Source organism: Harpegnathos saltator, unplaced genomic scaffold (genome assembly GCF_003227715.2).
Source record: "Harpegnathos saltator strain DR-91 unplaced genomic scaffold, Hsal_v8.6 scaffold462, whole genome shotgun sequence".
NCBI classification, from domain to species: domain Eukaryota; kingdom Metazoa; phylum Arthropoda; class Insecta; order Hymenoptera; family Formicidae; genus Harpegnathos; species Harpegnathos saltator.
In genome coordinates this window covers 980,805-1,007,152 of record NW_020230275.1, presented here as the reverse complement: position 1 = coordinate 1,007,152, position 26,348 = coordinate 980,805, and the positions used below count along the sequence as shown (strand labels likewise).

At 35.4% G+C, this 26,348-nt stretch overlaps 3 protein-coding genes and 2 long non-coding RNA genes across 10 annotated transcripts in view; 2 read left to right on the top strand and 3 right to left on the bottom strand.

Annotated features, from left to right (window-relative positions):
- The first annotated feature begins 1,154 nt into the window (after positions 1-1,154).
- Positions 1,155-3,273, top strand: LOC105189820 (nucleolar protein 56). Its single transcript, XM_011152166.3, has 3 exons — positions 1,155-1,305; positions 1,492-2,060; positions 2,293-3,273. The coding sequence occupies exons 1-3, from the start codon at positions 1,303-1,305 to the stop codon at positions 3,185-3,187; spliced, it is 1,467 nt and encodes a 488-aa protein (XP_011150468.1). The 5' UTR covers positions 1,155-1,302; the 3' UTR covers positions 3,188-3,273.
- Positions 1,335-2,577, bottom strand: LOC112589314 (uncharacterized). The gene is made up of 2 exons (XR_003113448.1): positions 2,395-2,577; positions 1,335-1,747 (listed from the first exon to the last, which is right to left on the bottom strand). It is a non-coding gene; the product is annotated as an uncharacterized LOC112589314 (long non-coding RNA).
- On the bottom strand, positions 2,904-4,189 carry LOC105189819 (uncharacterized). The gene is made up of 3 exons (XR_850291.3): positions 3,964-4,189; positions 3,584-3,797; positions 2,904-3,014 (listed from the first exon to the last, which is right to left on the bottom strand). It is a non-coding gene; the product is annotated as an uncharacterized LOC105189819 (long non-coding RNA).
- A 581-nt stretch (positions 4,190-4,770) lies between these two features.
- On the top strand, positions 4,771-7,272 carry mRpS30 (mitochondrial ribosomal protein S30). The gene is made up of 5 exons (XM_011152171.3): positions 4,771-4,918; positions 4,992-5,570; positions 5,808-6,400; positions 6,490-6,883; positions 7,033-7,272. Exons 2-5 carry the CDS (start codon positions 5,116-5,118, stop codon positions 7,241-7,243), a joined length of 1,653 nt encoding a protein of 550 aa, XP_011150473.1. The 5' UTR covers positions 4,771-4,918; positions 4,992-5,115; the 3' UTR covers positions 7,244-7,272.
- A 35-nt stretch (positions 7,273-7,307) lies between these two features.
- Positions 7,308-26,348, bottom strand: part of LOC105189822 (glucosylceramidase) — a 46,898-nt gene continuing 27,857 nt past the window's right edge. For 2 of the 6 annotated variants that reach the window (XM_025302013.1, XM_011152170.2), the window contains exons 2-9: positions 20,876-21,014; positions 19,124-19,189; positions 14,165-14,480; positions 12,711-12,976; positions 9,863-10,291; positions 9,642-9,721; positions 8,087-8,376; positions 7,464-7,648 (exon numbers count right to left, since the gene is read on the bottom strand). In XM_025302013.1, the coding sequence (XP_025157798.1) occupies positions 7,534-7,648; positions 8,087-8,376; positions 9,642-9,721; positions 9,863-10,291; positions 12,711-12,976; positions 14,165-14,480; positions 19,124-19,172 (1,545 nt within the window). In that variant the 5' untranslated portion in view covers positions 19,173-19,189; positions 20,876-21,014 and the 3' untranslated portion in view covers positions 7,464-7,533. Of the gene's footprint in view, positions 7,649-8,086; positions 8,377-9,641; positions 9,722-9,862; positions 10,292-12,710; positions 12,977-14,164; positions 14,481-16,545; positions 16,689-19,123; positions 19,190-20,875; positions 21,015-26,348 lie in introns of those variants that run through there. The other 4 variants (XM_025302012.1, XM_011152168.2, XM_011152169.3 and 1 more) reach the window with 3 other exon arrangements.

Sequence of the window (26,348 nt, the reverse complement as noted above, 5' to 3'; positions counted from 1 at the left end):
GCTTTGTACGACCCTGCGGACGTTTTTCCTGATTGCAAATATCATACATATAAGGTGATTCTCTTCGTATTTTGTTCATAATTTGCAATATAATTTTGCCTAGTTCGCGAGTCTCCGCGAGAAGTCTCTAGTATGGCTCCTGTAGATCCTTAATATCATTTAATTTTGTTTATTTGGTGGTATTGTGCTATATATACAATTTAATGTATCATCAATAATAAGAATGTTAGTTTGTGCAAATAATAAGTGTATCAGCTTTTAAAGGAGCAATTTAATCTCAGAAAAAGCTTCGATTTCTTTATTTCATTAAAAGCCATTCATCTTCTCATGCTTTCCGTTGATTTTCGTTCGATCGTTCGTTCGGTAGGCAGAGCACAGACTTCTGCATAACGTCTTAAGGTCATTCTACAATACGTGTCGTAAGTCGTAAGCCGTAAGAACTGACCAATTATAGCCGATTATTTTTGTAATAATCGACTGTGATTCGCCAATTCTTACGGCTTACAACTTACGACACGTATTGTAGATCAGGCCTTAAACTCCGTTTAAAGCAAATTGTGGAACTGGGCCGTATGTATTATGTATTATGTGTTATGCAAAAGCCTGTGCTCTTGCCCTTTCTCTTACAGCTAATGTAGACGAGCCTTAAGAACTGACCAATTATAGCCAATTATTTTTGTAATAATCGACTGTTATTCGCCAATTCTTACGACTTACAACTTACGACACGTATTGCAGACCAGGCCTAAAGGCTCGTCTACATTAGCTGTAAGAATAAGGCTGTAAGGTTGCAAGACACGAAATGAAATATTTTCATTCGCTGACAGCTTACGTTACAGCCTTACAGCCTTACTCTTACAGCTATTGTAGACGAGCCTTAAGGCCGGTTGCACATAAAACAAGTTAGGGAATATCAGTAGCCAATCATTGTTCCAAAAATCGCGTGTTCGTAAATACTGACTGCGTTCCGATATTCACTGCCAGTACTGAAAATACATAGTTTATGTCATATATACTATAGATTTTCAGTGCTGGCAGTGAATATCGAAACGCGGCCATAAAAGGCTGCGTTCCGAAATTCACTGCCAGTACTGAAAATCTATATAGTTCACGTTACGTATATTATAGAATTTCAGTACTGGCAGTGAATTTTGGAACGCAGCCAAAGTCTGTGTTTCCGCCTATTCTTTTTGGGACGTCTCCGATGTATATATGTACATATCGGGCATCGTTAAGTCAATATTGAACGTGCGTTTTAAGAGGTCGTAGTATAAAATTTATTGAAAGAGTGAAGAGACGAAAATGGTGAGTACAAAATAAACAATTCTTACACATAATTACATTTTTTTTTAATGTACTTGTTTCTGCAGGTTAGTATACGACAACTCCATGTACATAACATATCGATGTTACCACTTGTAGCATCTTGGATTTAAATATATCAGGTGTACATACATAGATATCTAACGTACGCATTTTGGATTTTTCCAGAGGAAACTATATATTCTGTTTGAGCATGCCTCTGGTTATGCTGTGTTTTTCGTCAAACAGTTCGAGGAGATTGGAATGTTATTGCCCCAGGTGGAAGAATCCGTGACGGACTTGGCACGTTTTCGTTCCATTGTGAGCCTTGTTAGTTTCTCAGCCTTCAAGACTGCAGTAGCTGCACTAGAGAATATTAACAGCATCTCAGAAGGGATTGTACCAGAGCAGCTGCAGGTCTTTTTGGATTCTTGTGTGCCAAAATCTACAGAGAAGAATATTGTCCTTGGTGTTTCTGATCCCAAACTTGGTGCCAATATCACCGAAGTTCTGGGTATAAAATGTGATCACACCAATGGGATTCCTGAGATCATGCGTGGCATTAGATTTCATTTTCATGATTTGATTAAAGGCTTTACTTCCCACAGTGCATCAGTTGCACATTTGGGACTTGGACATAGCTATTCCAGAGCTAAAGTGAAATTTAATGTTAACCGAGTGGACAATATGATAATCCATACTATAGGATTAATGGACCAATTAGATAAAGATATAAACACGTTCAGTATGCGCATACGGTATGTATATTTTTCTACTTAACTACATAATTGAATAAATATATTTTGTCTTATATAACTTATTAAGATTAATCTTAAAGATTTCCACATAATTTAGTCTTCAATTTTGCTTAGTCAGTTTTAATTTGGTAGAATTTATATGAGAGCATGTCACTTTTTAGATAAAATTTATTCCCGTCCTTGTTTGAAATAAACAGGAACATAAAAATACCTTTTTCTGTTTATATTTCAGAGAATGGTATGGCTATCACTTTCCAGAATTAGTGAAAATAGTTCCAGAAAATCATATGTATGCAAAAATAACACAGGTGATAAAAAATAGGAAGGAGCTTACAGAAGAAAAGTTGGAAGCTCTTGAAGAAACTGTTATGGACAGTGCAAAGGCACAGGCGATCATTGACGCATCCAAGTCGTCTATGGGTATGGACATTAGTCTGGTCGATCTTATGAATATCCAGATATTCGCTGAACGCGTTGTTTCTCTGGCCGAATACCGCGAGCGTTTAGCTCAATATTTGCGAAGCAAGATGTCGGGAGTTGCACCGAATTTGGCATCTTTGATTGGCGATCAAACAGGTGCCAGATTGATCGCGCACGCTGGATCGCTCACCAATCTCGCCAAATTTCCAGCATCAACTGTCCAGATTTTGGGCGCAGAGAAAGCGTTATTCAGAGCGCTAAAAACTAGAGGAAATACGCCCAAATTCGGGCTGCTCTTCAATTCCACGTTTATCGGGCGCGCCGGTGCTAAAGATAAAGGCAGAATATCGAGGTACTTGGCGAATAAATGTTCCATGGCTTCTAGGATTGATTGTTTCTTGGATATACCGACCAATGTGTTTGGTGAGAAATTGAGACAGCAGGTGGAAGACCGACTGAAATTTTTCGAAACTGGAGAGATACCCAAGAAGAACATCGACGTTATGAAAGAAGCCTTGGAGGAATCACTGATTTCTATAGAAAGAGAAAATAAAGAATCTCCTAAGAAGAAAAAAGACAAGAAAAAGAAACGCAAGATGCTAGAGAATGGCAAAGAAAATGAATACCTGGAGAACAGTCACGCTGAACAGACTGACACACTCCCATCGAGAAAGAAAAAAAAGTCAAAATCAATATCTAATGATTAAATTAAAATGTGAACATTTAACTGTTATGATTTTTGTTCTACCTTGATTTGCCATTATTTACCATATGCATACATCATTCTTTTATTATTATTAATAATGTTAATAATATTATTAATAGTGTATTAATAATATTAATATATTGGATATCTTGCAACATTTTATCCTCTCGATAACAAAGATAAAATGTATGGAATCGTACTGCAATGTTAATGCGTGACTGTTCCATGTCTAATCTCGATTCATTATCTTTTAAGATTTGACATTATATACTTGGATTTTTTTCTGCACACGCGGGATTTTCGAAATCATTCGCGTATCCTTGTCGGAATAACTTTCAGCTTTTCGTGATTTTGATCCGGTTACTAATTATTAATTCACGATGTTATGTGTAATTACCGTCGTGTTTGAAAACTGGTCTTCCGGTGCAATCAAACCTGAGACGATGAGCTATTTTCCTCGGCGGTTTTTCGGGTGGAGAGCAACGTGGTATGGCAGGAAAGTAGCAGATTGTATAAGTGGCTCTATGAAAAATGCACTCATTCATTCATTTAATAAATGGCTGTGCGCTGGAAAACCCCAGGCTAACGCCAACCCGTAGACCAAATGTAATCTGTGTGAATAAAGTATTTGGAATCAATGACTGTTCCAAGAGATTATTCTTTGTGTACTCCTCAAGAAATGAATGTGAATTCTGGTTCAGATTCAATAAATGGCTCTGGGTAGAGCTGTTACACTCTATCCCCTACGCCAGTAAAAGAAAAACGGACAATACGTACGCGGTCCCCACAATAAAAAAAATATGCGCAGTTACAGGAACCACATCCAACCACGCCACGGAAGCGAACAAAAGACTTTGAAAAATGCATGATACCAGCGGCGCGATTCTTTAACTCGTTATTGGAGTTAACGACACTTTCGTTATCGTTAACTCCAATAACGAGTTAAGGATCGCAGAGAAACTTGAGAGCGGCCAATACACACGACATTTTCTGCGACACCGACTTTCCGCACTGGGAAAGGACGCCATCTGCATCCATTTTGAGAGGAGAACTACGATGCTACATCCACTTTCAGGTAAAATCTGCATGTGGTGGAGTCTGTGCTACATCCACTTTCAGGCGGTTTATGTCCGTGCTGCAACCACAGCTGCCATTTCCATGCCAGACTATGCCCGGAGCAGTGTTGGGCTCTGGCACGATTTTTCGCGCAGCGGAGCCTCCGTGCGCATGCGTAACGTGACGTCAGAGGTAGAAATCAGCTGCGTTCACAGTCGTATGTTGGGTATAACAGTAGGAGCTAAAGCTGCTAAAGGGGCCCTTTCTTGTACTTTTACCGTGTGTTCAAAGTGAATTCAGTGGAAGCAATGGAGATGGATGATCCACAGCCGTCGACATCAACTGACATCGAGGAAAAGAAGAAACGAAAATATAATAATATTTTGTCAATATCTATTACAATGCATAATATAGCAGGGCCCTAGCGATACCTAATATTTTTACGTCTGTGACGATTCTAAGCGTTGCCCAGTATGCATGCGCGAGAAAATTCTCGTCAGAGCCCAACACTGGCGCGGGCTCGTTTTCGCAGCACTGTAGCGAGGGCGCCACAAACGCTTATACATTGAAATACATGGGAGATTAGAATCCCTGCAAAAAGTATCGGAATCCTGCTAAACCTATAATCTAGCAAGTTGAAACTCATATAAATTTAATGTTTTTCATGATATAACTTGTAAGTATCGTCATGCCAACTTGTTTGTAAATATTGACGCCAATCAATGTTAAATGTACGTTACTCTTTTCAGATTAGAGTTATTCTTTAGAGGTTAGAGAAATTAATTTACGCTATTAGGTCAACTAATTGCCGGCTGACATAATCTCGTCAAGTTGTATCGATTATTGTGTTGTGAATCGTTTTTACTTAAAAGCATGTTTGTTCAAACTCGGCACAAGTTATTAAATACGATACTAAAATATGGCAAACAGTGGAAGTACAGTACTTCAGCGGTCACTGAAGTCAAGGATACATCCAATACAGAATCATTGTATTTACCTATTGAAGATACGAGCTTTAAAGCTAGAAAGAAAAAGATGAGACAAACATGGTACGAGGAGATCAAAAATTTAGAAACTGTGGAAGAGAAATTATTTAAGGTCAATATGCCACGATATTATGGCTGGAAACTGATACTTTTAGAAGAAAGCAAAATACCATACAATTCATTGAAATATATACAATATATCACGAGAACACATGTTATGAAAGAACCTGGTCTTCCAATTCATTACAACAATGTGATTTCCACTGAACAATTGGATAACATTGTAGAAGCGGTTAAAAATAATATAGCAGATGACATAGCTTTTGAACATTGTAGTCGATGGTTAGTATATTTATACTGTTTTATAGAGATCAAAGATTCTTTTGTTTATTATATATAGGGATGAGCAATTATGCTCAAATCACAACTATTATAATAGATTAGAAAACGAGATCATTTGATTGTTAATATTATAATTATTGACTATCAGTAACTTAAGATCATTTGTCTATATTCAAACTGCATATAGGCATTTTATATAAGCTTTATATTTTATACTAATAGTCTATAATACTGCAGGAGAAGACATGAAATAAGTGGTGAGGATTTTGAAAGTGAAAAGAAGCTAAAAGATATAGTCTGCAAAGCTATAATTGAGAGAATTAATAAGACAATGTTGGTTCATCTCTCTTTTAAATATTTGCATTTGTTAAATGCTGAAGTCAATATTGAACCAAGGTTGGAAGCATCTTGGGTTATAGGTTTAGAACCTTCAAACAGGGTAAAAAATAGCAGAAAATATAGAAAGTTACCAGAAGATTGTATTGATGAACCCTTTGATTTTCCTGTTCAATATCTGGGCCAGCCTGTTGTACATTTGAGACATAAGCATCCTCTGAGAGAAATTATTCCTTTAAGTGAGTGTGAAAATCCAGATTTGGATGTACCTACATACAAATATTCCCCTGTAGCACTGGGTTACATGTTGGATCGACGACATGTAACTAATATACCTGGATTTTGGCCTGGTGATGAAAATGAATTTGGGTTATTATCTTATCACAATTGTATTTATACTCAAAATAGAAAATTTGATGATATATCAGAGGCAAAAATAGTACAAGCCATATTAGCATCCTACAGTTGGTTATTGACTCAAGCTTGTTATCAAGGTACTTTTATACAGAATTATATTTTAAATATGAACTATATATAGATCTTGTATCTTATATATAATTACTTTGAATCTATACAATTTCAGGCTTTTCTACATACAATGACATCACATATCCACTGACTACTCAAACGATCATAACAGATGGACACTTGTGGTCGTTTTCCACTTATCAACTTAATACTCTATTAGTGCATTCTGAACACATAGATACAAATCCAAAGCGCAACATATGCTGGATTACTGAGCCGATGAAGTTGTTTGACAAGATAGAGGGTGAGAAAATTCACGGCTTAAATGAAGAAGTTCTCAGGAACCTGGTCAAATTCTACGTAAATGTGCCTAAAGAGAGGATAGGTGTGGATTTGAAGCCATATTTAGGGAAATCCACGAGAGTAATAGCTGATATAGAGCATGATGAAAGAAGAAACTGGCTCGAGAAACACTACAAGCATCTTGTGTGTAATAGACCACGGCATAGGTGCATATCAATGAATATATATATATATATATATATATTATTATCATTTTAAGAATTAACTTTCTACCAAAAACTTCATTTAAGTAGCAAACGAATTCATCATAAGGGACATACTTTATTGACTAATTCACGATGTATCTCTTTTTCAGACGAATACCTGAGATATATCAGTGGCAAAAGTTCTATTTAATTGATCATAAGACTTGTCCGATGCACAAGAAACGAGAGCCATTTGAACATGGAATCGATATATTCAAACGTAGATTAGACGATCATCAGCCATCTTATATACCAAAGTGCTTACGAGAGAACCCTAAAAAGAAGAAGATAGGACGATGGGAAAAGACGTATTATCCGTAATTTGAGGTATACACATATATGTTGGACACGCATAAATATAACAGATTATATAGAAAGGCGATCATTAATTTTTAAAATGATATTTATTTCGTACAATCCGTACAATTCTGTACAATCCATACCATCCATCTTGACATCTCAAAAAAATTTATCATTACCAACATTTTTATACAGTTTTGATTTCTTTTATTTTTTAACAGAGGGAGGGATTTATAGATACGTTTATTCCCGTTCAGCATTTGAGCTGTCAGATTTCCATATTAATGATTCGCAAGCTTTATATTTCAACTTTATGTTTTAGCTTTATATTTCAACGTAGTGAAAGATTTTGCGGGTAGCTGCAAATTTATATGTTTCCCTGGTATAGCCTTATCTTGAATGGCGATATCATAGGACTTCTCATCTCTGTGACAGAAAAAATGTGTTGGATTATTTCAAGAAGTTTAATGTGTTATCCTAAAAAATCGTACATGAGTCTAGGAAGAAATTCGGAAATTCGATTCCACATTCAATCCGACGACAGAATGTCCACGTACTTTTTATTTTTGGATAACATACATAATATTTATCGTGTCTATTCACACATATCGATATTCGTACTAACCAGAAACTTTATTGAAGTATTTGAATCTTGGCAATGCATGCCAATGAACCAAACTGATAGGATACGTATCAAGATAATGTGTCGTATCGATTTAATATATTGTTTAATATATTGTTTTCTTTCCATATTTTTAAAATAAAAATAGTTTAATATATAAAATTACTAGTTTGTATCCTTATTAAACGAGCAGGATAAATAGGACTATCGATATTATCAATATAAATGTGCTTTTTACTAACTTGTTGAGCAACACTAGTACAATATTATTCTCGGGCGTCGAGAAAGCTATGGCCTGAACAAGGTCGCTCATATCGGTCCCAAGACCAGTGCACCCAATTCTTGTGGAATTGGGTGAGACAAATTTGCTGACGTGATAAAGCGCATAATACATAGGTTGTTTGTAGAATTCGTCGTTCTCCGGCATTACAATAATAGGCGCATCCACGAAATTATTAGCCCAATTCGGTCCGCCGCTTTTGTTGAGCGCTAAATTCCAGTCCACCCATCCAGTAATCCAATGCGACAAACTCTAGAAACATCACTAATTCTGCTAATAGAACTAGATATACAAATAGCCATGCATACTGCTGTTGCCTCTATATACAGGATGTTTTAGATCAACCGCTCATCCTTTTTAAAATAAAGGGCAATAGTTTTTAGTAAAAATCCCAAAAAATGTCATGTCTAAATCGGGCTGTACTATTCAATGATATTTTCAACTTTCGATACTGACCGGAAATTGGCTATGCAGACCGAAAGTTGATTTTCTTTTTTAACGAAACCACTTTTTATTGCATATCTGGATTACATTAAAAAAAAAAGGATAAGAAACTTTTGTCCCGAACTTTTTTCTGAAATTCCTCCAGTGACCTTGAAATTATATTGAATTTGTGATGAAAAATAAACTTTTATTGTGTTTCTGGGTAAGTTTATTCAAACAGTGTTCAAATCGAGTACTGTTTTGTGCGATGCAAGCATCTACTCTGGTTTGGAAGAAATTTGCTTGAAGAATTTCATCAGCACCTAAAGATTGAATTGCTTCATTTATTTTGTAATCATATTGTCATTTGTAGTCAGATGTTCACGGTACCACAACATTTTTTATCCTTTTCCACAAATAAGAAACAAATGTGATCCATTGATCGGAGTGGATAATTTATCGGACCATATTTGTTTATCCACTTGTTGGAATTCGCACACGGATAGCAAGTTTGGCTTAAGCTTTGCGTGTGAAACACACTTTGATCACACTTCTAATATTTTAAGATCACTGGTGGCATTTCAAAAAAATGTTTAGGACAAAAGTTTCTTATTGGTTGTGGTATGTAATTCGAATATATAATAAAAAACGCTATGTTCCACTTAACATACTCGATTTCTGACTTACATAGTTAATTTTCGGTCGGTACTGAAAGTCGAAAATATCACCATTAGGTAAAGCGTACCCGATTTAGCCATGACATGGATTTTTACGGGATTTACGGATTTTACGAGATTTTTGCCAAAAATTATTTTCCTTCATTTCAAAATGGGTGAATGAGCGGTCTGGGCACACTTGTATAATAGTTATTGCATAATGTGGGAAAATTCCTTAATATCATGTAGAATTTGATTAATTATGTAAAGTTACATGAAATAATTTTTGATGTTTGTGAAAATTCTCACCGTGCATCTAGAGCTAAATAACGTAATTGATAGATTTTTTATCTTATGACTACGTCGAATGTTTTTCAAGTAGGCAAAAGCTGAGAATAAGCGTGTTTTCAGTTTCTTCGATTTTACATATGTACAAACCTCGATTATGTCCGAGAGATACTGCTCCCCTCGTAGCCAACACCCAAGAATCACTTTGTGTTCCTCGAATAAGGTACTACCTACAAGCAAGAAGGGAGAGGGATGGTTATGTTGGCTTATTTTGTGAATCTTTCCAAAAATGTTATTGTCGATGAATTATTAATGTCTACATCACCTCGATTTATCAAAACAATATGATGATACACGTGGCGTGTGCTTACCGGTGCACGCTTCGGTCATCAATATAAACTTGTCCGGATACATATCGTGCAATTCGTCTAATCTTAATGGCGAGATAAACGTGTCCGCGTACCAATGGACCGCGGTGCCACTGAATAGTTTCTTGGCTTTCTCATTCTCGAACACCTTTTTGGGGTACCATGGTGTCCCGTAACGTTGATCGTCTAACGTCATGTAAACAAGATTGTACCCGGCCTTGGCCAAGGTCGGAGCTAGGTAATTTGCACTAAATATCGCTCCCGTCTTGGACGACCAAAACATAGAGTTGAAAGGGAAAAACGGCCATATTCCGTTAAACGGCTCGTTGCCCGTCGTTATGCCCCACATCTTAATACCTGTCTCGTTATATGCGTCGAGAAATTTACAAATATAATCAGCATACCGTTGATAATATTCAAATTTTAGAGCACCTGTTGGATCATTGTATTGTATTACGCGATTTTTTTCGTATATATAGCTGTGACTTATCAAAATTACAAATTCGATTTGATTTTTCCTCAGAGATATGTGTTGTTAAATATAAAAATCTAAAAAACATGTACTTTTTGTAATACATATCTAAACTTAACTTTAAGGAGTGAAACCCTCAAACTCACCACCAATTAAGCTAATTGAATTAATAAAGCTCAACGCCCTTGGATACATTTCGTACATATGTATATGTATTATATGAATCAGCTATGTATATTAGCCAGTGTGGAAATATAAGGAAAGTGTGTCTCACGTATCTTTGTATTTAACAACACATTTTAAGGAGAATTACATCAATTGCAAGCAATATAAGTCCCTTGTAAGTTAGTTATCCCCTGTTTTTATCTCCTTAACTGTTCGGCGATAAAAATGCTTGTGTGCCCAAAGTAGTGATATTGACAATGGAGTTAAATTATAAACAAGGTAAATCTGAATTTGAGGTCAAAATTTCAAAATTTTAAATGACGAATTCAACATAGCGAGTCAAATATCCAAAAATTCATGACTCTCATAAAAATGTTTATTGGATTTCTCGAATTTGCCATTTTGAATTTGTGAATTTTTATTTTGAATTTGAAATCGGCGGCTTCAAAAATTTTTCAGTTATAATTTTTATGCAAATCGAACGATTTTTCGAATTTTCGATCTGCCACGTTGGGTCCGTCATTTTGAATCTCGCAATTTTGACCTCGGATTTAAATTCAGCGATCCTAAAAACAAAAATATAGTGTCTTATCTAATGTTCTAATATAGTTCCAATCACTTCGTTATAAGTATTTTTTTTTTTAATGCGCGGATATTTCCGTCATTAATAGCCAAGGAGTTATTAGGTAAATCGGGAAGTTCCGTCCATCTAGCGGCAAGTAGCTATGGCTAGAACTGTCGTTAACCTCTAATGTCTAAAACGAAGTTAATCGTTTGTTTTGACATCTGTCAATAATATTCAGTATATAAAGGTATATGTTTGCATTAATAACATTGTTTTTTACATTGCATCGAAAATGTCGAAATTTGAGCCAAATAAGCGTCATTTGCGCGAAGTGTTAATCTTTTGCTTCAATTGGAAGAAAACTGCAGCTGAAGTTCATCGAAAGCTTGTAGACGTTTATGGTGATAATGCTCCTTCCGATAAAACATGCAGAGAATGGTTTCGACGCTTTAAAAGTGATGATTTTGATATAGAGGACAAAGAGCATTCTGGACGGCCAAAAGTATTCGAAGACGAAGAATTGCAGGCATTGGTAGACGAAGACCCATGTCAAACGCAAAAGCAACTTGCAGAAGCATTAAATTGTACTCAATCTGTCATTTCCGATCGTTTGAAAGCCTTAGGAAAGGTTTACAAAAAAGGAAAATGGGTCCTATATGAACTGAAGCCAAGAAACATTGAAAGGCGAAACAACCACCTGCGAAATTCTGCTTGCTATGCAACAAAGAAAGGGGTTTTTATAACGTATCATCACTGGGGATGAAAAATGGATTTATTTTGACAACCTCATACGTCGAAAAACTATTTGCGATCCCGGTCAACCCTCAACATCGACACCAAAGCGGAATATCCACGGAAAGAAGACAATGCTCTGTATTTTATGGGATCAGAAAGATGTGTTGTACCATGAGCTGTTGAAAAGTGGTCAAACAGTCACAGGGGATCTCTACAGAGAACAAATGATCCGTTTGAGCCGAGCATTGCACGGAAAACGACTAGAATATGAAACGAGACAGCATAAAGTGATTTTGCTTCATGATAACGCCCGGCCTCACGTCACAAAATCTGTCAAGGAAACATTAGAAGCACTGGGAAGTGTTACCCCATGCGGCTTATTCACCAGACAGTGTCCCTTCCGACTACCACTTGTTTCGGTCGATGGCACACGCACTTGTTGACGAATGCTTCAATTCTTATGAAGACGTCGAAAAATGGGTCTCTGACTGGATAGCCTCCAAAGATGAGTCATTCTTTCACCGCGGAATTCGTTTGCTGACCGAAAGATGGAAAAAAGTCATCGCTAATATGGACAATACTAATATGGACATCGCTAAGATGGACAATATTTTGATTGATGTACTTTTTCATTTTGTTCCTTATAAAGCCATACGTTTTGCAAAAAAAACAGACGGAACTTTCCGATTGACCTAATAAAATAAACGAGCGCTTTCGGCAACGAAGCTCTCATAAGCAGACTTTATTTTTTTTCAATTCTCTCCTTTTTCCTTTCCTTTTCTTGTACGAAGACAGTATATTATCGTTTTTTTATTATTATTGTTATTTATTATTTATATTATATATTACTATTTATTATTATTATATATTTTATATTATATATTTATTATAATTATTATTATTGTTGTAATTACCCCATTTTATGTCGTCAGTATTTTTCATCCATGGTGGTGCAGACCAGGCAGTGGTAAATATTTTCAAATTCCCCGGCTTGGACATAACGCTTTTCATTTTATTCAAATAATCCATTTTGTAGTCGTCCTCCTTCGCGAGGTGGAAATGGCTCAACGTAAAATCGTCGGGCACGTCGTCGTACGTGTACGGTCTCGTCGAAAAGTCTGTACCCGCGATAGGTATGCGGCAAAAGACGTATTCGCTACCTTTATCACTATAATACGATCTGAAAATAATCATACATGAGAAGCAGTTACATGAAATGGGTGAAATTCATGTCGGATAAATTTTCGACAATGCAACACGATCGTTTTTGAGACACGCTTCTTCTTTCAATCTTATTTTTTTTCCTTCGAACGATACTGCATAAGACTCAAGACTCTCAATGAATCGCAATTCACATTTTTTGCACTCTGATTTTGCACTCTGTATAGACCTGACGAGTATAAACTTGTAATTCAAAGCGCAGCTTCTTCGAGACAAAAACGTATCTTCCAACAAAGCACGTCGCTTACGTTACGCGCAAATGTCCTTAAAATTTATTTTACTTATTTTTCTACCTCTTCGTCTGCGGCCTCGTGCAGACGTAGTCGTCTTATAGTTAATTGTTTGGATATAATTCCGGAGGGCGCCTATACATTTGTAATACACTTCTAAGTATCGGAAAGGTAAAGATAAAATATTAATTCCGGCAATTAAACGGAAGCTGAGTATAATGAATTTTGCTTTCTAATTATCAAATAATTGTACCCTTTTTGACGTCTACGTCAACATTTTAAGATTTAAGTAATTTAAGTAATATTTCCATGATCCCACAAAAAGCAAAAAGTTATTGAACAAATAAAGTTAGCAATTCAAACGATCTAACCTAACCTAACCTAACCAAACCAAACTCCTGACTCTAATCAAACTAAGCCTAACCTAATCCTAACCTAATCTAAATCTTACCCTTACCTAACATAAAAAGCCTACGACATACTTGAACATAAAGAATACAATATCCTTAAAATGAATTGTAGCATCAAGTTTATTTGCAATAAAATCGGTGCCAGTGCCTAGATGATTGAATCCTAGTGGAGACCTTTACGACTCAAGTTGCAAAAAATGGCAGTGTCTCATCAGAATAACTCGATTATCCTCAGAATTGATTAAAGCAATTAGACAAATTTATCCCGGCAAAGGTCGTTAAGTGAACTTATCACTAAGAAGCAAAACCCGGCTGAAAGAAGCAAAATTCGGCTTTTAACAAACAAATAAAATATTAATAAACAATTATCGGGACTGATATTTTATATTTAACATTCTCACACCTACGCAAGTGTATCCCAAAAATTTCAGCTCGCCAACTCATAAGAGCCCCTCGGAATTGTAGCCCCATTTGTTTATTTTTTTTTACTACATTTCATAATCATACTCGAGCAGCTTTTGTTGGGTCTCGTTGCTGAGTGTTCTGATGTTAAGCGCGGCGGCGTCAGTCATCGCTCCGCCGAATCCGAATATTTTTTGATATCTTTGAGTAATGTCTACTGTAAGAATAATTTCGTTGGATATGGGCTGACTGGAGAAGTTGCCGATTGAACGCTGCAACCTTTTGCCTTTCTTGGTGGAAGTATATGTGACATACTGGTTCTCCTTCACCTCTACATCCTGCACGGAGTCGCAGTACGTTGAATTACAGACACATACGATGGCACCCGGCTCGATTACACGACTCACGCAATCGTCATCACCTGCAACAAGGCGAGGCGATGAAGTCGGAGGACCTGACGATTCACTACCATCGTCGACACGCTCTACGCGACGAAAATCCTCGCGGAGGGTCTTTGGAATATCGAGCATCGGGCAGTCGGGGAGAATCGAAAACTAGGTTAGCAAAAAAGTTCTGGACTTTTTTTTGCAAAATTCAATCTTTATTTAAAAACAAACAAAAAAATATTAATCAGCGAAATATTCCATGCTTTCATCGTTGACCTTTTGCCATCTTTCGAGCAGTTTGCGAATTCCCTGATGATAGAAGCTTACCGGCTTCGAGCTGATAATTCGATCATCAATGCATTTTCGTATCTTTTCAAGTCACGAAATAACATATATATTAGCTAAGTGACGTTGCAGCGATCGGAATAAGTGGTAATCAGAAGGCGCCATGTCTGGGCTATACGCTGTGTGCGGAAGAAGTTCCCAGCCTAATGCTAAAGCTCGTATCAGACTACGGATTGGGATTGAGCATTGAATTGAAATTTAACCAATCAGGGCTATGTTTACTTATATATTTGAGATTATTTTCTTTTTTCCAATTGATCAAATATCAATCCAATCTCAATCCCAATCCATAGTCTGATACGGGCTTAAGGGTGCCGTCCCATGTAAAACGGAAAAGCGGAACGGCAAAATATCTAGTGGGGGTTAACCAATGAGAATAACTGTAAGAGATGCTAACATATATATCTCAGAAATATGTTACTTTCTATAGCAAATGTTAGTTTGACAGAATTCTAAACGTTTGGACAGCATTGTAATAAAAACATGTCATTGGTAAATTTTATCTTTGTAATATTATCACATTATTAAACGTATATTTACATTCAATTTCTAAGTACATGTGTTAATAACCAAAATAGTTTTATGAGTACAAAAAATAATATATGGCATATGATTAAGCTATAACAAAATATTTATTCTATTACATTTGTTGATATGATCTTTCTTAAATTTCTTACGTATAATAACATAATACGTAAGCTTTGTTCCGATTTCGAATAACTGTACCCCATGCACCGGAAAAGCAGAAAATCGTAAAAATGAAAAGTAAAATAAAAAGTAAAATAAAAAGGAAAATCATATAAGTAAAAATATTTATTAATCAGTATTTATCAATCACAGACAAAAAATGATTCAATCTTATAAGCAAAATATGTTAGTATATTAAATCGTACAAATTGTATACAATTTAGGTACCGTTACAATGAATTAATTAAAATTATAAATCAGTTAAAGTTAGAATTCTCCACTTTTTTCCGTAAAATATGCTCCATGGGGACAACGCGTAATCTGAAATCGGAATAGAATATTGGATGATTCGTTGCTCCCATCAGAACAGAGTGTTACATTATACGTAAGAAATTTAAGAAAGATCATATTAACAAATGTAATAGAATAAATATTTTGTTATAGCTTAATTTTATGATATATATTGTTTTTGTATTTATAAAACTATTTTGGTTATTAACACATGTACTTAGAAATTGAACGTAAATATACGTTTGATAATGTAATAATATTACAATGATAAAATTTACTAATGATATATTTTTGTTATAATGCTGTCCAAACGTTTAGAATTCTGTCAAACTAACATTTGCTATTGTTACGTCCGGAAAATTCCGTGCGATTAAAAACCTAATCACAATAGTATGACTAAAGGTACTTGGTGAATTTCCGTGCGAGTCAAAAAAATACTGACGCCAAACATGTTATCACGCGACGCGATAGCTCTAGAATCTCTGGAAATTTCGATGCTCCGGAAATATTAACAAAAATCCTTGAACCGACTCGGATTTGTTTCCCACCTAGCTCTTAGTCAACGTTAACAATATCACAAATATCCTAACCATAATCGAACCCAACTATTCCTTAACTTATCATTATTGGGCAACTTGGATAAATACCGATGTTTCCTTCTTCCTTCAAAAGATTGCTGCCACGTTTTTTCGTAAGAACTAAAAAATCTCGAAATTCTCTTATTGCCATATGTATTTTATCTCCTACAATAATTATCTTCGAGATACTGCAACGTACTTTTAAAATCCACGTAAAAGAAATCTTCGCAGCACAGTTCTATGACCATATTTGGGCATAAAATTTAGATTTCTGAAGCAACTCTCCCAGCCTCACCCTCTCAACCGAGCTGACGACTTGAGTAAAGTCAAAAGGTTTCTTCACTTCTCGACAGTCTCGCAAGCTGAAAAGTTCAAAAACTTCTCTTGACTTCTCAGTTTTGAATTTTCCCTTCATACCCCGCGATTTAGAACAAGTGTGGTCAAATGATCGAGATATACCTCACCCGTACCAGCCTAAGAAGCCAACCTCCTACAGAAGCCAATTTGGACGACCAGTTCTTCTGTTCAGGCCTTTTGCCGTTTCTACATCTCCATCAAGGCAGCATCTAACTTTCCAAGTCAGTGAGTCATTTCATTTCTTTTCTTTTTTCTTACTTAATTATAATTTCGATTTGTTTCTGTCGGGAGGGAAATCTTACTCTTCACTTTGTTTTTTCTCTGGATCCTTTCTCCTTTCTCATCATCGGACTTCCTTATTTCCTACTATGCGGTACACACTCCGCTACACAACATACACCCTGCCGACCGTTGTTATAAACATGTATAATTTTATACCGATCATGCGAACCTATTGTATATAACCTCGTTCCGGCAATATTTGTTAAAGTTATTTTAAATTTGCTTTCAATTCAACTTCAATAAAATGTGCCGTCAATTTTTTATAATTTATATTAATTTTATTTTATAATTTAAATCACGTTCTCTCTCTTTCCACTTCATCCCCGATTTCAACTATCAACTCGCGGTCCAGTATCAGGTAAAGAGATTTAGTTCTCTGACCTAAAAGTGGACCACCCGCCGTACATCGCGATCGGAGTAAACGGACTCCTCTGGTCCCTGTATCGCGCATACGTAAGTACGTGCGGGACTCGCAAGCGCGAGTACACGTTGCGTCTTCTTCCGGACGTAATTATAGAAAGTAATATGTTTCTGAGATATATATATTTGCATCTCTGATAGTTATTCTCATTAGTTAACCCTCACTAGACTTTTTTCCGTTCCGCTTCTCCGTTCTATATGGGACGGCACCCTGAGATATGATCCTGAGTCGCTTTCGCAACATGTAGTCGGGCATTATCATGAAGCAGGATCACTTTTCGACATTCTTGGCTAGTAAATGGCCTTTTTTCCTCCAACGCATCGCTCACATCGGTTAATTATTGTTGATAATGGTCTGCCGTGATTGGTTATCTGGCTGTAATAACTCATAATACAACACATCTTTCCAATCCTACCAGATGTAGAGCAAAACCTTAGCGTGGATATTGGGCTTTGGCGTCGATGTCGAAGATTGATCAGAGTCAATCCATGATTTTTTGTGCTTGGAGTTATCATAAAGAATTTACTTTTTATTGCCTGTAATGATTTTGTGCAAAAAATCCTTTCTCCGGAACTTTCAAAGCAAAGTAAGTGCGATGTCACACCGTCGATTTTTGTTGTCTTCGGACAGTTCATGCGGAACCCATCTGCCTTCCTTCTAAATCTTTCTGATTGCATGTAAATGTACGGAAATGGCTTGCCGCGTAACGCCAAGCTGCTTTGCAAACTCCTTTACAGTTTGCGTAAAGGATATATCCAGCAATGCTTGTAGTTTGTTCGTTTCAATCTTTTGAGGGCATCCAGTACGCGGTTTATCTTTAAGACTGAAATCACCTTAGCGAAATTTTTGATACCACCTTTTATATGTAGAATGACTTTCAGCGTTCTCACCATATGCAGCACAAATCATTTCAGCGGCTTTAGCAGCATTTTTCTTCAGATGAAACACGAAGTGGATGGAAAATAGAGTATGCTCTTTTGTTATTGCCATTGTGAACATTACTGATTTTTGAGGTTATGTGCATTAAACGCCAAATTGTGTGGCATTTTAAAAGGCCAAATATAAATGCCTCTAAACCGCAAAAGAGCGGGAGAATAAGTAAGATTTAAATTGGTGGTTTCGATTGTATGAAATCTAAAACCCAGAACTTTTGTGTTCACCTAATATACTCGTATCTCCCGTCACGAAATTAGGTTCGCCCATTGCGGTGTTGTTTCTACACGAGAGCTGCAAATTCGAGTGAGTCGTTTATCCTTGAAGTGTCGTAAGTGTCGTAGTTACGGAAATCTCGTATCAGGAGATCGGCCCATCGACGTCTCGTTGGGATTCATGACGGAAATTGGTGTCACTTTCCACGAGTGAACAGCTTGAATGTGATTGAGAGAGCCCACGCGTCGAGAAGGAAGCGATTAATGTTACTCAGTGAAACTCAGCGACGGAAAAAGAGCTAACTGTCTGCGATAACCTACTCCGTTAAATATATAAGTATATGGATAGTGAAGTTAATGTATAAGTCATGTTACTTGAATATGTATATAACGAAAGTTTCATTATACATGTGCCGATAATATGAAATGCGTAGAATTTTTTTTCGCGAAAGAATCTTGGATAAATTTCTATAGACCGCGGGAGCTCTAGTCCAGTCGTTCGTGTTCTTCGAATCGAAAAATGAAATTAAATAATAGCAGGTACAGTCGTGAAACTTCACTGTGCTTACCTCTTATCGTGACTGACGCGGCGATCAGAAGAATCAGTACGCGCATCATCCTTGATAATTGTCGATCTGCAAATGATACAATAATTTTTATGATAATAGTCACGATATACGGTTATTAAACGGAGTGCTCGTACGACCATCGATTTACGATAATATTTTTACTATCGGATCGCCATTACTGTACGCGACGCGTTAATCTGCAATATTAACATCCGCAATAATAACCGTTGTGCGTCGAGTTGCTCGAGCAGCAGTTTAATTCTGCGCGATGTAATGCCATCTTGTTTAAATAACTGTCTATTAGAGTACTTCATTACTGTGTAATTATACTACTTTATTACTACGTACTATTGTACTATTGGATCGTACTGGTAATGCATATTTATGTGTTATTTGTATAAACTTGTTACTTGCTTAGTGTCGATTTATCAAATCGACCGCACCATTTAATTGGAACCGTGATCTATCATCTGTCTTAATCATTCAAACGTACTTTTTAAATACTTTGAATTGAGATTTCGCTTAAAACGAGCGGATAATTATCGTACTCCGACGATTCTCGGAGTGGAAAAATTCACGGTAATTAATTAGATTAATGAACCAACTTCCACCCCTTTGACTTTGACATATGCTGTCAAAAAATGTCATGCTCCTGAATAATATGCAAAAAGTTTCAATCGTTGCTCATTGCTTATTAAAAAGTTATTAAGAAAAAATATTTAAATGAAATGTATATAATAATTTTTCTTTGCATACATATGTATACATATATGCGAGTTATGAGCTAGTCCCTCTCCTACATCCTCAAAGAATGTATTCTAAAAAACTTTATCTTGACCTAACCTAATCAATATTCACATTTCTTAAGAATGCACTTCTTCGTCTATCCGTGTACTAATTTTGAACATAACAAATCATGTCTTACAGCATTGACAAATTATTAAAAACTGTTATAATATAATATAAATAATATAGATTAGATTAAGGTTAGCTTTTTGAACGTTAGACATTAGAAAGTGCAAAGGAAATACACTCTCCCTTGTACTTTCCTCCACGTATACACGTATACATTATTTATAGACGTACTCGAGAAATCTATATGGTGTAAAATATGTGTCTTATTTATGAAATTCTTTTGTTCATCAATTTGACTGATGGGATTTTTTAATGTTATTCAAGATGATTTACTCAACATATGTCAAAGTTAAAATCACTGGAGGAAATTCGCTAATGTGAATAAATACTCTTTACAAACTTGTTTTGTTAATAAATTTCTATTAAACGACGAATGACACTTTATAAATGTTATGAATAACGGTTTTTAAATGTTACTTACAATAATGACCGTAATAACATATGTCAAGGCCAATGTCGTTGAAGCTGGTTTGCCAAATATTACCGAATTCACTTTTATGAGTCTACATGAGCCTCATTCTAGATGAATCACTCAGTCTCGAATGAATCGATAGTCACTCAATTTTCCGGATGAAATTTCACTCGAAAGAATTTAGAGATTACGATAAGTGGGAGTGTATCGAATGTATATTAATTGAATTCTGGATTTCAATGTGAGAAACCAAGGGTTCGGCCCATTAACTGTTCGATTGTTAGACGTGCGGTTACATTTATCTTGTCGAATTAAGTACATTATTTTAATTAATTATTTCAATTATTATTTAAAAATCGTTAATGCAATAAAAATCTCCTATTTTATATGTTGCGCGTGATTTTCGTGTTACGAATGGTTCGTACCTAAGTATCCTTTTGATAGTTTTTCAACAGTCGTATTACTCTATCCTTCGTTCTTTAGTGTTCTTCTGACGAACCCAGACTGGCAACGTCATTCGGCTAGTGGCCCCGTAGTTATCGGGATATGCGTGTTTAAGATAAGCTGTAGTGTGTTATATTTATCGTTAACATTTTAACCAATGCACATAGTATTAGTATAAACTTTAAATAACAAGGTCATTTCATCCCTGAAGTATCCTCCTCCTCGCGCTCGCGTTATGATAGGCAATAGCCGAAATGTATTTCGAGTAAAGATGATACGACGAATACTCTTGATATAATTCTTGGACATCATTAAGGTCCGTTTTCTGGCTTTTTCAATATATTTTAGTTTTAGTAATTTCCTTAGGCATAAAATGTCGATTATCGATCATCAAGTCAGGTAAGTAATACTATTCTCTGTTTTTAGTTGCAAAGAATCAGATATTTTGAGTGAATAATTATCATCAAATCTTCCGATTGAAATAGAGAGCTACGTTTCGGAGATATTTTTTCCGTTTCCCTTACGTAACTGGTCTAGCGCAAGTCGTTTATTTACGTATTCTTACAAACATATAAGTATAGAATATTATAAAAATATGATTAAGTTAAAAAAGAGCTAAATGTTTATTTTGACACGAAAACTGGTATTTATGCGTACTTGGGACACCTTGCTAATGATCTTGAACTTTATATATGTTGTCAAGGACGTGTCCTTGAGTAATTTGCAAAAAGTTTCAGGTGGTCATTTATTAAAAAGTTATTGATAAAAGAATTTTCATAAATGACATAGTCTCTTCTCCGTTCATTTATTTATTTGTTTATGCATGCAAATTATTATGTATATGTTGACGAAGCAGAATTCCTCTTGCACTGTACATTTCCAAAAAATAACTTGATCGATCTTAATATAACCTGACCTTACTTAATTCAACTTACATTGCTGTTACTTTTGGTATTAGGAAATAAAGTCAAATAAAATCGTTATGTTGTAAAATATTGCACATTTATCTATTTTTTAATTTATTTTGTTATTAAATATAGGTTAATCTGTTTTATAAATAACAAAAATAATGCGTTCAGAAATATATAAAGAACATTTGCGTTCAAAAATTCAACAAATAGATTCAAAAATAATATATAATGATATTTTTGTCGGAAGAAAGTAGTCAAATGAAATGGCAATATTATAAGATGTTGTACATACCAACATAACTAAAGAAGTGCAATAATATGATTTCTTTTTGACTATTATTTATACTTACATTTTTCTTGACTATAATGCACGATATTGTTACGTGCTATACAGGGTGATCCGGAGCAATTTCTTATCCTTAATATACCACATTCTTGAACAAATTTTAAGACCATTTTTCCTCTTGAAAAATGTTATCCGATGCTTAGTTACTGGCTATTATTAAGATAATTAAAATAAATGAAAAAAAATAATAAAAATAATAGATATTATTAAGATAAACAGTTCGTCTGTTATGGATCAGACATAGAAAGCAGGCAGGGACGGAACAATTGACCGTTCGCGCGCCTGCCGCATAGTTTGCAGAAACTTTGCCAGCAGCTTATGTATTTTTAAATAAATAACTTTATTGGAATTTCTACATCTATTTACTTGTAAATGTTTTACGCAGAAAACTTTGATTTGCACGATAGAACTATTTGTTATTAATTTCGTCTTATATTGCTCTCACAAATAAAGAATAATTACCTTAGTTATTCTTAAAAAGTCAATAAGTGAGCCGTTTCCTTTAAATACATTAATTTTTCTCTCTCGCGAATCTTTTACATTTCAACAAGATATATTTATGTAATATTTGCTCGACGTTTCATAAAGAACTTTTAGCTACATTTCTTCTGAAACTTTTAAACGTAACGTGAAGAAAAGAAAATTAATTCCTGTCTCGTAAAGAGAATGTGTAAATTATATCGATATTCGGTGCATTCCTTGCATTCGTAAGAAATAACGTGTATATATATCTACGACGAGAGAGAATAGTGCTCTCCAATATGTGTTTAAATAAAAATTGAAGATTCTGTTCTACTCAACACAGTCACGATGATATATGCCTGCCAATTTATGCAAATATCTGATAAATACGCATTTAAGTAATGCAAATATGAAAATTCACATTTATCATTTCTGATATAATTTTTTTAGGAATATTTTCCAAAAATTTGCATATCAGTATTATGGACTTTACGTCCGAAGAGTCCATGCTTTCGTCGAATTACAATTATATACATACATATGTGTATATATATATATTTCTTTTTAATACATATACATATATGTATATATAGGGTGTTCGGAATCTTTTAGAAACGAAAAATTATGAAGATTAATCAGACCAAACTGAGAAGAAAAGTCATTTTGCTATTACATTTTGCTACATTTTGCGTACTATTTTGCAAAAATCGCAATAGTTATTAAGTTATTAATGATTGAAAATGACCACATCTAGAGGCTTTTTCAACTTCTAATAACTTGAAAACATGCATATTTATTTGCAAAATGGCAAAGAACTTTTTTGTTCAGAATTATTTAATCTACAGTTATACAAGGTGTCCGGTAATTAGCTGCCAATCCGAAGTGTGAAGGTAGATTGGGTTGAGACAAACATAAAAGTCCCATACCGTTTTGCGAAATTCGCAATAATTATCAAGTTATTAATTATAGAAATCTGAGGAGTGGGAGCGCGCCGACATAGATGATTGGAGAAGCATTACAGCTGCTCAGGCCACATGGCCTCGTCCGCCAAGCGAAGGGGAGGATAACGCGTTGTTATTCGTTATTTTATCTCGCAGCACGCCGCCAACAGTTGCTGGGTCGACTGGGCCGCGTTGTAACCCGAGAGGCTGCGACGCTTCTCCAATCATCCATCTCAGCGCGCGCTCATTCGTCAGATTTCTGTAATTAATAACTCGATAATTATTGCGAATCTCGTAAAACGGTATGGAACTTTTATGTTTGTCTTAATCTACCTTCACACTTCGGGTTGGCAGCTAATTACCGGACACCCTGTATACAGGGTGTTCCATAATTGTAACACACCAACTCCATAGGGGCGTAGAACTAAACGAGAGGAACGAAAAAGTTCTTCATGTTCGCATGTACATGCGAGATATCGCTAAATGGAACAGATATTTTAAATCATGTTTATGCAAAATCTAGATTTCACAAATACGATACAACGTATCAACGATAAGATACGTGCAAATTATTAAACGTATCGAGGAGATCTAATTAATTATTTTATATGTTATTATCTATTATACGTGATTAATTTCTCGTGTATTATATAAAATTAATTGATTATTTTATTACAATAAGTAATTTTTGTTTGAATAGTGGCATGATATAAATTCGTAAATGCTTTATTATTCGCTATCAGGAGTTATTAATAATTTTAATAATTAATAATTTTTGACCAGCTAAGTCTGTTTTTAACACATTGACTGTCACGGAATTTTTCACGATTCTGGTCTAAAGAGCCAATTTGATTTAATCATGTTATATTATTAAAAACTTTAATATTAGTACATAGTAATAATTAAAAAGCTTAAAAAATGTTTTTTTTTTAAAAACATTTTTTTTCTCTTTCCTGAGGCCATCTATTCACATTTATACTGTTATGCTACGAGTTTCCTCATAGCTGTACAAATATGGCAAATAATGAAGGGACGAGATAACTCGTAGTTAGGCGTCCTGGACAAGTAAACAACCTACGAGATATCTCGTAGTTGGCAGTCAACGTGTTAATTAGACGTTTTTTATTACTTTTTCTGCTAATTTATGGAAGAAATTGTACAACGTTTTAAATCAAGTACATGACTCTTTATCAGTTTTACATTTCGTTTCACGTCAGCAAGCAAGATTATCCGTTTATTTATGGAAGACAACCTGTCATTGCAGATAAAAATCGGTTCAGATAATTAATGTTGTAATAATTACAAGACATATGTATAGAATGTTCGTCACAACATACATAGTCTGTCCCAGATACGATGAGACTGGTTCCATCAAAGTTCTTAGCGCAGCGATATCTATGAGTGAATGATGGTAGGTGAATGTTCTATCCTTCATCTACTTAACCTCAAAATTTGAGCGGATTCGGTTGATATTTCACTGTGGTTTGACATTTTATGTAAAGTCAGTTTGTGTACATACGTCGGTCGAAAAACCAACTTTTAAATTGGGTAAAAGTGGTGCAGAAACGTACGAAACGCTAAAAAATGTGTACGGGGATAAATGCATGTCCCGTGCACAGGTTTTCCGTTGGTTTGGCCGATTCCGTGACGGTCGTGAGGACCTTGCAGACGATGACCGAGCACCGTTGCCAAAAACCACTCGCAATGAAGAAAACATCGAGAAAGTCAAAGAAATTCTTCGAAGCGACCGCTGTGTGTCTGCCCAGATATTATCTGGGAGTTCTACAGCAATTGTGGACCAGAATTCGACGAGTTCGACCGGAATATCGAGAGCCAGGCAGTTGGTTTTTGTTGCACGATAATGCACCATCGCACAAAGCCATCATGGTACGTGAATTCTTGACCAAAAAAGGCATCATTGTTATCGATCATCCACCGTATTCACCTGATTTGGCTCCGTGCGACTTCTGGCTATTTCCCAAACTGAAATTGCCGATGAAAGGAAATCGTTTCGATACCATCCCGGTCATCCAAAAGACTTCGACCGCCATACTAAAGACCATTCCAGCCGATGAGTATAAAAAATGTTTCGAAAAATTTGTTGAACGTTTCCAGCGCTGTATTGACTCAGAAGGAGACTATTTTGAATAAACAAGAATAAAAAATCGAAATAATAAACGCTTTGTATTTTTTTAGACCAGTCTCATTGGATCTTGGACAGACTGTGTACGCCAAATATGCAGTAAGTACGGGTGAAAGTGAAAAATCTTCGGTAAGAATTCCGTAACCAACTCTGATCCGATTTTAATGAAATTTTACAGACATGTAGCATTTACTAAATGTAGTCGAATATCACAAATGCAAATGTGCGAATATGCGGGAACGTCTCGTTTCCAAGATATTTAATCTGTAATTATGTGGTTAAATGATTAATTTTTCCAGGTTTCCGTGCAAAAAAATAACTAGAATTCAAAAATATTTTGCGCTGATATGTTTTATTTGATTAATGTCTTACAAGAATCTAACGATAGGTTCAATATTTAGGGTTCAAAGTTCAATATGTTTGTATCTATCATTAGTAACAATAGCCGTTATATAATTGTAGATTAGGTCATTTTGAGCAAAAAAGCCATTTACTATTTTGCAAATAAATACGCAATTCTTTTGCGATTTTTCAAAATGGTATTTAATTTTTCTTCTCAGATTGCTTCATGATTAATTTTCATAATTTTTCGGTTCCAAAAAAATCCCGGACATCCTGTATATATAGGATGTACCATAACTCAATATGAGA